Raw genomic sequence first — 14,229 nt, 5'->3', positions numbered from 1 at the left:
AATTTGTCAAGGGACTGTGACGTGGAATCAACGTGGAAAATTACATTGTATTTGAAAAAAGTCATCCACCAGTATTGTTCTCATCTAATTTCAACCAGCGTTGTAAACTTTTAAATTAGGGTAAAACGTTAACTTAAATACATTGACTTAACCTGACTAACAGGTTGTTACATCGATCTAATTTCAACATAATCATCAGAACTATGTATGTATACGTTGAAATTGCATTGGAAATTTCCATATAGAATCATTAAATATTGGGTGGTTAAAATTGTTGAATTTAATTACACAGATTTTATTTGACGTTGTTTCAAAGTTGATAGTAATGGTATTTGTGAATCAATGCCAGTGTTTCATCATGCCATCAACCTAAATAAAGAGTTTAGGCCTTATATTGAAATCAAATGTGATGTCACAGTCCTACCTGAACAGTGACTCCTACTGGTATTTGAGGGATAATGCATGATGTCACAGTCCTACCTGAACAGTGACTCCTACTGGTATTTGAGGGGTAATGCTCTTCAGTGAGAATGAGTCTCCCATCCAGATGCCTACCTCTACGTACCCTGCTTAGCTTTGGCAACAAGCTGTGTACAATTCAGCTGAGCTATCATGTCAACACTGATCAACTTCAATACTCATTTGTGTTGACTACTTTTTTATTTATTTAGTTAACTAGGCAAGCCAGTTAAGAACAAATTCTTATTTACAATGACTGCCAAACCCGGACGACGCTGGGCCAATTGTGCACCGCCCTATGGGACTCCCAATCACGGCCAGTTGTGATACAGCCTGGATTCGAACCAGGCTGTCTGTAGTGACGCCTCAAGCACTGATATCAAATCAAATCAAATTTTATTTGTCACATGGGCCTAATACAACCTTACAGTGATATGCTTACTTACAAGCCCTTAACCAACAATGCAGTTTTAATAAAATACCTAAAAAAGTAAGAGATAAGAATAAGAAATAATTAAATAGCAGTAGTAAATAACAACAACGGGGCTATATACAGGGGGTACCGGTACAGCATCAATGTGCGGGGGCACCGGTGTAATTGAGATAATATGTACATGTAGGTAGAGTTCTTAAAGTGACGATGTATAGATAATAACAGAGAGTAGCAGCAGTGTAGAAGAGGGGGGGGGGGACAATGCAAATAGTCTGGGTAGGTTCAGGAGTCTTATGGCTTGGGGGTAGAAGCTGTTTAGAAGCCTCTTGGACCTAGAATTGGCACTCCGGTACCACTTGCCGTGCGGTAGCAGAGAGAACAGTTTATGACTACGGTGGCTGGAGTCTTTGACAATTTTTAGGGCCTTCCTCTGACACCGCCTGTTATAGAGGTCCTGGATGGCAGGAAGCTTGGCCCCGGTGATGTACTGGGCCGTACCCACTATCCTCTGTAGTGCCTTGCGGTCGGAGGCCGAGCAGTTGCGATACCAGACAGTGATGCAACCAGTCAGGATGCTCTCGATGGTGCAGCTACAAAACCTTTTGAGGATCTGAGGACCCATGCCAAATCTTTTCAGTCTCCTTAGGGGGAATAGGTTTTGTCGTGCCCTCTTCACGACTGTCTTGGTGTGCTTGGACCATGTTTGTTTGTTGGTGATGTGGACGCCAAGGAACTTGAAGCTCTCAACCTGCTCCACTACAGCTACGTCGATGAGAATGGGGGCGTGCTTGGTCCTCCTTTTCCTGTAGTCCACAATCATCTCCTTTGTCTTGATCACGTTGAGGGAGAGGTTGTTGTCCTTGCACCACACGGCCAGGTCTCTGACCTCCTCCCTATAGGCTGTCTCATCGTAACTTGTCGGTGATCAGGCCTACCACTGTTGTGTCATCGGCAAACTTAATGATGGTGTTGGAGTCGTGCCTGGCCGTGCAGTCATGAGTGAACAGGGAGTACAGGAGGACTCTGAGCACGCACCCCTGGGGGGCCCCCGTGTTGAGGATCAGCGTGGCGGATGTGTTATTACCTACCCTTACCACCTGGGGGCGGCCTGTCAGGAAGTCCAGGATCCAGTTGCAGAGGGGGGTGTTTAGTCCCAGGGTCCTAAGCTTGGTGATGAGCGTTGAGGGCACTATGGTGTTGAACGCTGAGCTGTAGTCAATGAATAGCATTCTAACATAGGTGTTCCTTTTGTCCAGGTGTGAAAGGGCAGTGTGGAGTTCAATAGAGATTGCATCATCTGTTGATCTGTTGGGGCGGTATGCAAATTGGAGTGGGTCTAGGGTTTCTGGGATAATGGTGTTGCTGTGAGCCATGACCAGCCTTTCAAAGCATTTCGATGGCTACAGACGTGAGTGCTACGCATCGGTAGTCATTTAGGCAGATTACCTTAGTGTTCTTGGGCCCAGGGACTATGGTGGTCTGCTTGAAACATGTTGATATTACAGACTCAGACAGGGAGAGTTTGAAAATGTCAGTGAAGACACCTGCCAGTTGGTCAACGCATGCTCGGAGTACACGTCCTGGTAATCCGTCCATCTGAATGTTGACCTGTTTTAAGGTCTTACTCACATCGGCTGCGGAGAGTGTGATCACTCAGTCGTCCGGAACTGCTGATGCTCTCATGCATGTTTCAGTGTTACTTGCCTCGAGGCGAGCATAGAAGTTATTTATCTTGTCTAGGCTCATGTCACTGGGCAGCTCTTGTCTGTGCTTCCCTTTGTAGTCTGTTATAGTTTGCAAGCCCTGCCACATCCGACGAGCGTCGGAGCCGGTGTAGTACGATTCGATCTTAGTCCTGTATTGATGCTTTGCCTGTTTGATGGTTCATCAGAGGGCATAGCGGTATTTCGTATAAGCTTCCGGGTTAGAGTCCCGCTCCTTGAAAGCTGCAGCTCTACCGTTTAGATCAGTGCGAATGTTGCCTGTAATCCATAGCTTCTGGTTGGGGTATGTACGTACAGTCACTTTGGGGACAACGTCATCGATGCACTTATTGATGAAGCCAGTGATTGATGTGGTGTACTCCTCAATGCCATCGGAAGAATCCCGGAACATATTCCAGTCTGTGCTATCAAAACAGTCCTGTAGTTTAGCATCTGCTTCATCTGACCACTTTTTTATAGACCGAGTCACTGGTGCTTCCTGCTTTAATTTTAGCTTGTAAGCAGGAATCAGGAGGATAGAATTATGGTCAGATTTGCCAAATGGAGGGCGAGGGAGAGCTTTGTACGCGTCTCTGTGTGTGGTGTAAAGGTGGTCTAGAGTTTTTATCCCTCTGATTGCACATTTAACATGCTGATAGAAATGAGGTAAAACTGATTTAAGTTCCCCTGCATTAAAGTCCCCGGCCACTAGGAGCGCCACCTCTGGATGAGCGTTTTCCTGTTTGCTTATGGTATACTGCTCATTAAGTGCGGTTTTAGTGCCAGCATCGGTCTGTGGTGGTATGTAGACAGCTGCGAAACATACAGATGAAAAGTCTCTAGGTAGATAGGTTGGTCTACAGCTTATCATTAGATACTCTACCTCAGGCGAGCAAAACCTCGAGACTTCCTTAGATATCGTGCACCGGCTGTTGTTTACAAAGATACATAGGCCCCCGCCCCATTTCTTACCAGAGGCTGCTGTTCTATCCTGCCAATAGAGTGTATATCCCGCCATCCGTATGTTATTAATGTCGTCGTTCAGCCACGACTCGGTGAAACATAAGATATTACAGTTTTTAATGTCCCGTTGGTGGGATATACATGCTTTCAGTTCGTCCCATTTATTTTCCAGCGATTGAACGTTAGCTAACAGTACAGACGGCAAAGGCAGATAGCCACTCGTCGCCTGATCCTCACAAGGCACCCCGATATCTTTCCGCGAAATCTCAGTTTCTTTCTCCAGCGAATGACGGGGATGAGGGCCTGTTCGGGGGTCTTGGAGTATATCCTTCCCATCCGACTTATTAAAGAAAACCAATACCTTGACTTTGTTGTCCTTAAGCCATTTTGCAGCAACTTTGGAAGTATGCTTGGGGTCATTGTCCATTTGGAAGACCCATTTGCGTCCAAGCTTTAACCTCCTGACTAATGTCTTGAGATGTTGCTTCAATATATCCACATAATTTTCCTTCTCATGATGCCATCGATTTTGTGAAGTGCACCAGTCCCTCCTGCAGAAAAGCACCCCCACAACATGATGCTGCCACCCCCGTGCTTCACGGTTGGGATGGTGTTCTTCGGCTTGCAAGCCTCCCCCTTTTTCCTCCAAACATAACGATGGCCATTATGGCCAAACAGTTCTATTTTTGTTTCATCAGACCAGAGGACATTTCTCCAAAAAGTACGATCTTTTTTCAAAAAAATTTTTTTACCCCCTTTTCTCCCCAATTTCGTGGTATCCAATTGCTAGTAATTACTATGTTGTCTCATCGCTACAACTCCCATACGGGCTCGGGAGAGACGAAGGTCGAAAGCCATGCGTCCTCCGAAGCACAACCCGACCAAGCCGCACTGCTTCTTAACACAGCGCGCCTCCAACCCGGAAGCCAGCCGCACCAATGTGTCGGAGGAAACACCGTGCACCTGGCCCCCTTGGTTAGCGCGCACTGCGCCCGGCCCGCCACAGGAGTCACTGGTGCGCGATGAGACAAGGATATCCCTACCGGCCAAACCCTCCCTAACCCGGACGACGTTAGGCCAATTGTGCGTCGCCCCACGGACCTCCCGGTCGCGGTCGGCTGCGACAGAGCCTGGGCGCTGGTGGCACAGCTAGCGCTGCGATGCAGTGAAAAGGTACGATCTTTGTCCCCATGTGCAGTTGCAAACCGTAGTCTGTTTTTTTATGTCGGTTTTGGAGCAGTTTCTTCTTCCTTGCTGAGCGGCCTTTCAGGTTATGTCGATATAGGACTCGTTTTCCCGTGGATATAGATAATTTGTACCGGTTTCCTTCAGCATCTTCACAAGGTCCTTTGCTGTTGTTCTGGGATTGATTTGCACTTTTCACACCAAAGTACGTTCATCTCTGGGAGACAGAACACGTCTCCTTCCTGAGTGGTATGAAGGCTGTGTGGTCCCATGGTGTTTATACTTGTGTACTATTGTTTGTACAGATGAACTTGATACCTTCAGGCATTTGGAAATTGGTCTTGGCTGATTTATTTTGATTTTCCCATGATGTCAAGCAAAGAGCCACTGAGTTTGAAGGTAGGCATTGAAGTACATCCACAGGTACACCTCCAAGGTACACCTAGTATATACAGTGCATTCGGAAAGTATTAAGACCCCTTGACTTTTTCCACATTTTGTTAGTTTACTGCCTTATTCAAGAATGGAATTTTTTTTTTTAATCCCTCATCGATATACACACAATACCCCATAATAACAAAACAGGTTTTTAGCCATTTTTGCAAATTTATAACAAATAAATAACTTAAATATGACATTAACTTAAGTATTCAGAACCTTTACTCAGTACTTTGTTGAAGCACCTTTGGCAGTGATTACAGCCTTGAGTCTTCTTGGGTATGACGCTACAAGCTTGGCACACCTGTATTTGGGGAGTTTCTCCCATTCTGAGCGCTCTAGAGAAGGTTCTCATCAAGGATCTCTCTGTACTTTGCTCCGTTCCTCTTTCCCTCAATCCTGACTAGTCCCCCAGTCCCCGCCGCTGAAAAACATCCCCACAGCATGATGCTTTCACCACCATGCTTCACAGTGGGGATGGTGCCAGGTTTCCTCCAAACGTGAAGCTAGGAAGAGTCTTTGTGGTTCTAAACTTCTTCCGAATGATGGAGGTCACTGTGTGGACCTTCAATGCTGCAGACATTTTTTGGTACCCTTCCCCAGATCTGTGCCTTAACATAATCCTGTCTCGGAGCTCTATGGACAATTCCTTTGACCTCATGGCTTGGTTTTTGCTCTGACATGCACTGTCAACTGTGGGACCTTATATAGAGAGGTGTGTGCCTTTCCAAATCATGTCCAATCAATTGAATTACCACAGGTGGACTCCAATTAAGTTGTAGAAATGTCTCAAGGATGATCAATGGAAACAGGATGCACCTGAGCTCAATTTCGAGTCTCACAGCAAAGGGGCTGAATACTTATGTAAATAAGGTATTTCATTTGTTTTTATTTTTTATGAATTTGCAAAAACTTCTAAAAACCTGTTTTTGCTTTGTCATTATGGGGTATTGTGTGTAGATTGATGAGGGAAATGTAATTTAATCAATTTCAGAAAAAGGCTGTAATGTAACAAAATGTGGAAAAAGGGAAGGGGCTGTTTTTGTGAAGTGGAAACATCAGGGGTCTGGTGTCGCTCAGTTGGTAGAGTATGGTGTTTGTAATGCTGGGGTTGTGAGTACAAGTCCCACAGTGGACAAGTATGAACATATACAGTGGGGAGAACAAGTATTTGATACACTGCCGATTTTGCAGGTTTTCCTACTTACAAAGCATGTAGAGGTCTGTAATTTTTATCATAGGTACACTTCAACTGTGAGAGACGGAATCTAAAACAAAAATCCAGAAAATCACATTGTATGATTTTTAAATAATTAATTTGCATTTTATTGCATGACATAAGTATTTGATCACCTACCAACCAGTAAGAATTCCGGCTCTCACAGACCTGTTAGTTTTTCTTTAAGAAGCCCTCCTGTTCTCCACTCATTACCTGTATTAACTGCACCTGTTTGAACTCGTTACCTGTATAAAAGACACCTGTCCACACACTCAATCAAACAGATTCCAACCTCTCCACAATGGCCAAGACCAGAGAGCTGTGTAAGGACATCAGGGATAAAATTGTAGACCTGCACAAGGCTGGGATGGGCTACAGGACAATAGGCAAGCAGCTTGGTGAGAAGGAAACAACTGTTGGCGCAATTATTAGAAAATGGAAGAAGTTCAAGATGACGGTCAATCACCCTCGGTCTGGGGCTCCATGCAAGATTTCACCTCGTGGGGCATCAATGATCATGAGGAAGGTGAGGGATCAGCCCAGAACTACACGGCAGGACCTGGTCAATGACCTGAAGAGAGCTGGGACCACAGTCTCAAAGAAAACCATTAGTAACACACTACGCCGTCATGGATTAAAATCCTGCAGCGCACGCAAGGTCCCCCTGCTTAAGCCAGTGCATGTCCAGGCCTGTCTGAAGTTTGCCAATGACCATCTGGATGATCCAGAGGAGGAATGGGAGAAGGTCATGTGGTCTGATGAGACAAAAATAGAGCTTTTTGGTCTAACTCCACTCGCCGTGTTTGGAGGAAGAAGAAGTATGAGTACAACCCCAAGAACACCATCCCAACCGTGAAGCATGGAGGTGGAAACATCATTCTTTGGGGATGCTTTTCTGCAAAGGGGACAGGACGACTGCACCGTATTGAGGGGAGGATGGATGGGGCCATGTATCGCGAGATCTTGGCCAACAACCTCCTTCCCTCAGTAAGAGCATTGAAGATGGGTCGTGGCTGGGTCTTCCAGCATGACAACGACACGAAACACACAGCCATGGCAACTAAGGAGTGGCTCCGTAAGAAGCATCTCAAGGTCCTGGAGTGGCCTAGCCAGTCTCCAGACCTGAACCCAATAGAAAATCTTTGGAGGGAGCTGAAAGTCCGTATTGCCCAGCGACAGCCCCGAAACCTGAAGGATCTGGAGAAGATCTGTAGGGAGGAGTGGGCCAAAATCCCTGCTGCAGTGTGTGCAAACCTAGTCAAGAACTACAGGAAACGTATGATCTCTGTAATTGCAAACAAAGGTTTCTGTACCAAATATTAAGTTCTGCTTTTCTGATGTATCAAATACTTATGTCATGCAATAAAATGCAAATTAATTACTTAAAAATCATACAATGTGATTTTCTGGATTTTTGTTTTAGATTCCGTCTCTCATAGTTGAAGTGTACCTATGATAAAAATTACAGACCTCTACATGCTTTGTAAGTAGGAAAACCTGCAAAATCGGCAGTGTATCAAATACTTGTTCTCCCCACTGTATGTACTTAAGTTGTTCTGGATAACAGTGTCTGCTAAATGACTAAAATGTAAATGTCTAGGAGCAAGAATGGCTTTCAATGTGGCTCCTTCATAGGATGCCACCGTTCCAACAATACTTTTGTCAAATTTCTGCCCTGCTAGAGTGGTAGGCCACGTGAGTGCTGAAGTGTGTAAAAAATGTCTATCTTCGGTTGCAACACTCACTACTGAATTTCAAACTGCCCACTGGAAGCAACGTCAGCACAAAAACTGTTTGTCGGGAGCTTCATGAATTGGGTTTCCATGGTCAAGCAGCTGCACACAAGTTTAAGATCACCACGTGCAACACCAAGTGTCGGCTGGAGTGGTGTAAAGCTTGCCACCATTGGCTTGCCTAGTTAAATAAAGGTAAAAAAATATATATATATTGGGATGCTGGAGCAGTGGAAATGTGTTCTCTTGAGTGATGCTTCACTGTCTGATGGATGAATCTGGCTTTGGCGGATGCCAGGAGAACCCTGAATGCATAGTGCCAACTCTAAAGATTGGTGGAGGATGAATAATGGTATGGGGCTGTTTGTCATGGTTCCAGTGAAGGGAAATCTTAATGCTACAGCATACAATGACAATCTAGATGATTCTGTGCGTCCAAATTTGTGGCAACAGTTTGCAGAAGGCCCTTTTCTGTTTCAATATGACAATGCCCCTGTGCGCAAAGCCAGGTCCATACAGAAGTGTTTTTTTGAAATTGGCGTGGAAGAACTTGACTGACCAACTTGACCAAAGGTGTTCAACCCCATCGAACACCTTTGGGATGAATTGGAACACCGACTGCGAGCCAGGCCTAATCGCCCAACATCAGTGCCCGACCTCACTAATGCTCGTGTCTGAATGGAAGCAAGTCCCTGCAGCAATGTTCCAACATCTAGTGGAAAGCCTTCCAGGAAGAGTGGAGGCTGTTATAGCAGCAAAGGGAGGGACCAACTCCATATTAATGCCCATGATTTTGGAATGAGATATTCGACGATATTCCACATACTTTTGATCATGTAGTGTAACTCTTTATTTAGGTTGATGGCATGATGTTGAAACAAAGACTTTGATTCAAACAACCATTTTACTATCAACATTGAAACGAGGTCAAATAACATATGTCTAATGAAATATACAATTCTACATAATTTCAACAACCCAATATGTATAGAATATAGGATGACAAATATTTGTTATGTTTCTATGTGGACTTTTCAACGTATACATAGTTCTGATGATTATGTTGAAATTAGATCAATGTAACAACCTGTTAGTCAGGTTAAGTCAATGTATTTAAGTTTAAGGTTTACCCTAATCAATTGATTACAAAGCTGGTTGAAATGAAAAGAGTAATGGTTCATTTCTTTTTTTTTTCAAATAAAATGTATTTTCCACATTGATCCCTCTTCACAATACATAGACAAATTCAGTTGAAACAACATTGATCCAACCAGTGCGTGCTAGCTACATGTAATTCTAAAACTTACCCCTTGGTATAATGAGTTCTCATTTTTGTTTTTTCACAGAAATGCACAACAATATCATGTCAGGTTGAAATTGACAGCACTCAGTTCAGCTGGTCTGATGCTTCTCCTGCGGCCTACACCAACTGGGGAACTGATCCTGTGCAGCCAGATCTCAGGTAGGACAGGACATGTAGGGTGACAGATCTATATAATCAACTGTATCACAGTGATTGTGCAGGGTGTATTCTAGCTTCGTAGTCAAAATATGTTCTCTCCCCGACAGTGAAAAGCAGAACGGGATTTGTGTCGCAGTGATCAAGGAGGCAGGACAGGACTTTGGGAAGTGGAAGTCCCATATATGTCGTTATGAGCGTCCTTACATGTGCAAAAGAGCACTCAACAGTAAGCTCAGATCTTCAGAAAACATTACTGGATAAATAACCATGTGAATTATGTGGTATTAGCTCAAATTACTGTGACATGACATGCGATCTTGATTCAACTTAATACATTGCCATTTATTATATGGTTTGATATGGTCCTATTTAATTATCTCAAGGCAATTCAATACAACGCAACAATGCAGATAAAAGTGGTCACTGCTCAATAGAACTCTGTGGCGCTGCTCCGCGGCAGAACGGCGCTAACTTCAAACGTCTACTGAGGCTCCTGAGTGAAAACATGGGCTTTTTCTAAATGAAATCTGCTCAATACAAAACTAAATAGGGAGTAAATATATATTTATTTTCAAAGCTAAAAGACTGAATTTCAATATCCATCCTCCGTGACGACATTCTGTTCCTGTTTTCATTGTGTATTTCTGAGTCTTTCCATTTACGTCGCCATAGAAACGGCCCCTCGCAACGCAGATTGATCGCGGTTATATGCAATGAAAGCCAATGATCTGTATGTGAAAATGACGAAGGTATCAAGTTGATTTTGATTTGTCCAACCAGCGGAAACACCTCCAAATGGTACCACCTCACAACACCAAATATGGAAGAGATACTGCCAAGAGCAGCGCAGTCTAACCTAGCAACGATCACAGCAACTTCATGTTCTTATTTCATCAACACTGTCAAGTGCACGTATATTAGCTAAGGTGACAATATTGTAGAGAACAATCTAATGATTAATTATATGTAATTTTATAATAACACAGGGCAAAAGAAAACAACGTTTTGACATTGATTTCGTAGCAGCCTCTTGAATGGCCCGTTTTTTTCTACATTGTACAGCAGTGAGTGAATGCTCAATACCAGTGGTCACCAACCTTTTTTGAGTCAAGATCACTTTGAATCAAAATGCAGATTTGTTTTAAACTTTACTTAAAAAAACGTAAGCCTATGCAACATTAACCAATTAAAAACAGAACTTTAGCAATGAGGTTTGTGCAGTAAGCTAATACAGCTAGTACATTATCACTGCATATTGGGCTTTGCTTGAATTGCCCTGCCAATGCATTGTTTTTCAGGCCATTTAAAAAAAAAAAAAAATTTTTTTTTTGAGTTAGGCTTTATGATCACCCCGGTAATAGATCCGTTGTTGTATTACTTGTGAAGCACAGCTGAGTGAGCATACATTTAAATCATTAGCTTTTTATTTTTATTTTCACCAGGCTGATGGTGCCTGCATCTGATGGTCAGTCTCAGCGGAGGGAGAGAGCAGCAGACTGAGAGTCTGCCTCTCATCATCCCTCTGGTCTCCCTTCCCTCCACTGACACCTTTCAGATGATGGCGAAACTCGAGTCGCAACGCATTAATGCACAAATTCATGTTGTCACTCCTATGAACAGAGAATGTGAAATATTCCTCGATATTAAAAAAGACCCAAGCCGCTAATAATAACAACAACGCAAGCCTATAAATAAACGTTCCTACTCATTCATTACAGCTGCACTGCTTGTTGCAGCGCTGAGTGGAAATAGGAAGGATGCGCATTTTATGGCTTATAAAAGTGTTAAATACAAAGTGTTGACAGTGCTGAGTAAGAACTTAAACATAAACTCACTCATAAAAACAGCAGCTCTTTGCTGTATTCGTATGACAGTCTCTCTTTAGTCATTGTTTTAAACTTTCTGAAATCTCACAATATCAACTTTGCTGTAGCTATCTTTTATGCCTACATTACTGCAGACACTGCCATCTGAGCCATCCGTTTGGCCAGCGGTAGACCTAGCAGTAGTGCACTTGATTTGCTACCTAGCAAACCTAGCAAACCTAGCGGTAGACCCAGCGGTAGTGCACTTGATTTGCTACCTGGCGGTAGACCTGTAGTGCACTTGATTTGCTCTCTGGGCCCGCCCGGGTAGGCAGAGTTTGTACCAGTCGAGCACGATCGACCGGTTGGTGACCACTGCTCTGTACTTTGTTGTATTTTCCTCTGAAAAGCAATTTGCCCTCCCGGTTGGATCAGCTTCAGTGGGAACTGTTACTGGGTGGTCAGCAACAAGATGTTCCTGACCAGCTGGCATGAGGCTCAACAGAAGTGTTCAAGTGAGGGGGCTAACCTGGTGACAATTAAGACGTAAGAAACAACACATTATTTACTGAACATAATGATTGATAAGAAAATGAAAACATTTTCTAATTCGTATCACTTGTTGTTTTAGTCAAGAGGAGCAATACTTCATCAACAGTCATCTGCCAGAACTGAATCAAGGGGAAGTGCCTGATGTCTGGATTGGTGTTGCAGGTATAGCAGACGTACAGATTTAACCCCTAGCTTTATTTGGCCAATATCTTATGAGCTTTTCACTGTAATCTGTGACACTTGATCGATTTGGCATTGGCGAGCACTGCTGGTTGCATCGTTGTAAAGAGAGACTGCAGAATATTTACTAAAACTCTAATTTTAAATCAATGAAAAGGCCAAGTCTACAATTTCCTGATTTGTGATGTCACTAGATGAGGACCAGGATGGTACATTCAGATGGGTGGACAAAACAGATATTACGTTCTCCAATTGGAAACCTAGCTTTCCCAAGAACACAGTAAACCTCTGGGACTGTGGTCAAATCTACACCGGTAAGGGCATGTGGTCTGTATCACTTAATCATCAACAAACTCTCTGGATCATAGACAAAGAAAGGTACAGAACTTTGTTTTATTGTTTTTGTCTTTACAGGAGATTTCTCTGGAAAATGGGAAACAACCAATTGCTTCAAAAACCTGGGATACATTTGTAAAATGGTGGGGGGTCAAAATGTTAAGCCTACCTCTGTTCCAGGTTAGTGGAACAACTGTGGCTGACAACTGGAAGCCCTTTGTTTTGTATTCCTATAAATCACGTCAATGGGAACTAATACGTTCTTTATTCTATCAATATATTGTTTGACATTTAACATAATACTTTACATTGTGTCGGTGTAGATTCTCATTGTGATGCTGGGTACCTTCTCTATGGAGACTACTGCTATCACTTTGAGACTGAAATGGTGAAAAATTGGCAAGATGCAGAGAGTTACTGTGCCAGTCAAAGAGGCCATCTGGCAAGTTTTCATACTCAAGAGGAACTGAGCTTCATAACTAGTGAGTGGTTGACTAAATGTAAAAATAAATAAAATTAAAATAAAAACATCTATATTTTGTACAAATAACAGGTAGTATTTTATTTTCTTAAAAATATTATATTCCATTGGAAATGTTATTTTGCAGCTCATATGCCCGCACCATCCTGGGTTGGTCTTAGTGACAGTAGGACAGAAGGAGTGTGGGTCTGGTCGGATGGGACTCCATCCGTGAGTGACAAATATGCCATTGATTAAAAGTTTGTGGGCCAATTCTTTTGTGGTATACACATTTGAGAGAGTTTAGCTTAAATTAACATTCAGTTTGGCTTCACTCTCTCTTCCAGAACTTTCTACCATGGGCGTCCAACCAGCCTGATAACTGGCAGGGCAATGAGGATTGTTCCAATATTAGGGGATTCAACCACCATGAAGCAGGGCTACTCAACGATGACTTCTGTACCTCCACGTTAGAATTTGTCTGCAGAAAAGGTCTGATTTGTCCTTTCACCACTTCCCATTGCTGAATGTTCTTTGTAAAAAATATACACATACAGTGCATTCGGAAAGTATTCAGACCCCTTGACATTTTCCACATTTTGTTTCTTTACAGCCTTATTCTAAAATTGATCAAATTTGTTTTTTCCCTCATCAATCTACACACCACACCCCCCACATTTTTTTGCGAACGTATTAAAAATATAAATAAAATATCACATTTACATGTATTACAAGTATTCAGACCCTTTACTCAGTACTTTGTTGAAGCACCTTTGGCAGCGATTACATCCTCGAGTCTTCTTGGGTATGACGCTACAAGCTTGGCACACCTGTGTTTGGGGAGTTTCACCCATTCTTCTCTGCATCCTCTCAAGCTCTTTCAGGTTGGATGGGGAGCGTTGCTGCACAGCTATTTTCAGGTCTCTCCAGAGATGTTCGATCGGGTTCAAGTCCGGGCTCTGGCTAGGCCACTCAAGGACATTCAAACACTCCTGTGTTTTCTTGATTGTGTGCTTAGGGTTTTTGTCCTGTTGCAAGGTGAACCTTTGCCCCAGTCTGAGGTCCTGAGCACTCTGCAGCAGGTTTTCATCAAGGATCTCTCTGTACTTTGCTCCGTTCATCTTTGCCTCGATCCTGACTAGTCTCCCAGTTCATGCCGCTGAATAACATCCCCACAGCATGATACTGCCACCTCCATGCTTCACCGTAGGGATGGTGCCAGGTTTTCTCTAGACGTGACACTTGGCATTCAGGCAAAATTGTTCAATCTTAGTTTCGTCACACCAGAGAATCTTGTTTCT

At 43.3% G+C, this 14,229-nt stretch overlaps 1 protein-coding gene across 1 annotated transcript in view; it reads left to right on the top strand.

Moving 5' to 3' along the window:
* The window catches only part of LOC139567656 (lymphocyte antigen 75), a 35,655-nt gene that overhangs the window by 3,616 nt on the left and 17,810 nt on the right, over window positions 1-14,229 (top strand). The window contains exons 6-15 of the mRNA XM_071389054.1: window positions 3,842-3,962; window positions 9,457-9,595; window positions 9,703-9,821; window positions 11,811-11,946; window positions 12,032-12,114; window positions 12,327-12,446; window positions 12,547-12,648; window positions 12,792-12,950; window positions 13,077-13,159; window positions 13,276-13,420. Of these exons, the coding sequence (XP_071245155.1) occupies window positions 3,842-3,962; window positions 9,457-9,595; window positions 9,703-9,821; window positions 11,811-11,946; window positions 12,032-12,114; window positions 12,327-12,446; window positions 12,547-12,648; window positions 12,792-12,950; window positions 13,077-13,159; window positions 13,276-13,420 (1,207 nt within the window). The remainder of the gene's footprint in view (window positions 1-3,841; window positions 3,963-9,456; window positions 9,596-9,702; window positions 9,822-11,810; window positions 11,947-12,031; window positions 12,115-12,326; window positions 12,447-12,546; window positions 12,649-12,791; window positions 12,951-13,076; window positions 13,160-13,275; window positions 13,421-14,229) is intronic.

Source organism: Salvelinus alpinus, chromosome 1, assembly GCF_045679555.1.
Source record: "Salvelinus alpinus chromosome 1, SLU_Salpinus.1, whole genome shotgun sequence".
In the NCBI taxonomy this organism is placed as follows: domain Eukaryota; kingdom Metazoa; phylum Chordata; class Actinopteri; order Salmoniformes; family Salmonidae; genus Salvelinus; species Salvelinus alpinus.
The sequence above is the reverse complement of the archived record's forward strand: the minus strand, read 5'-3'. Positions and strand labels throughout refer to the sequence as shown.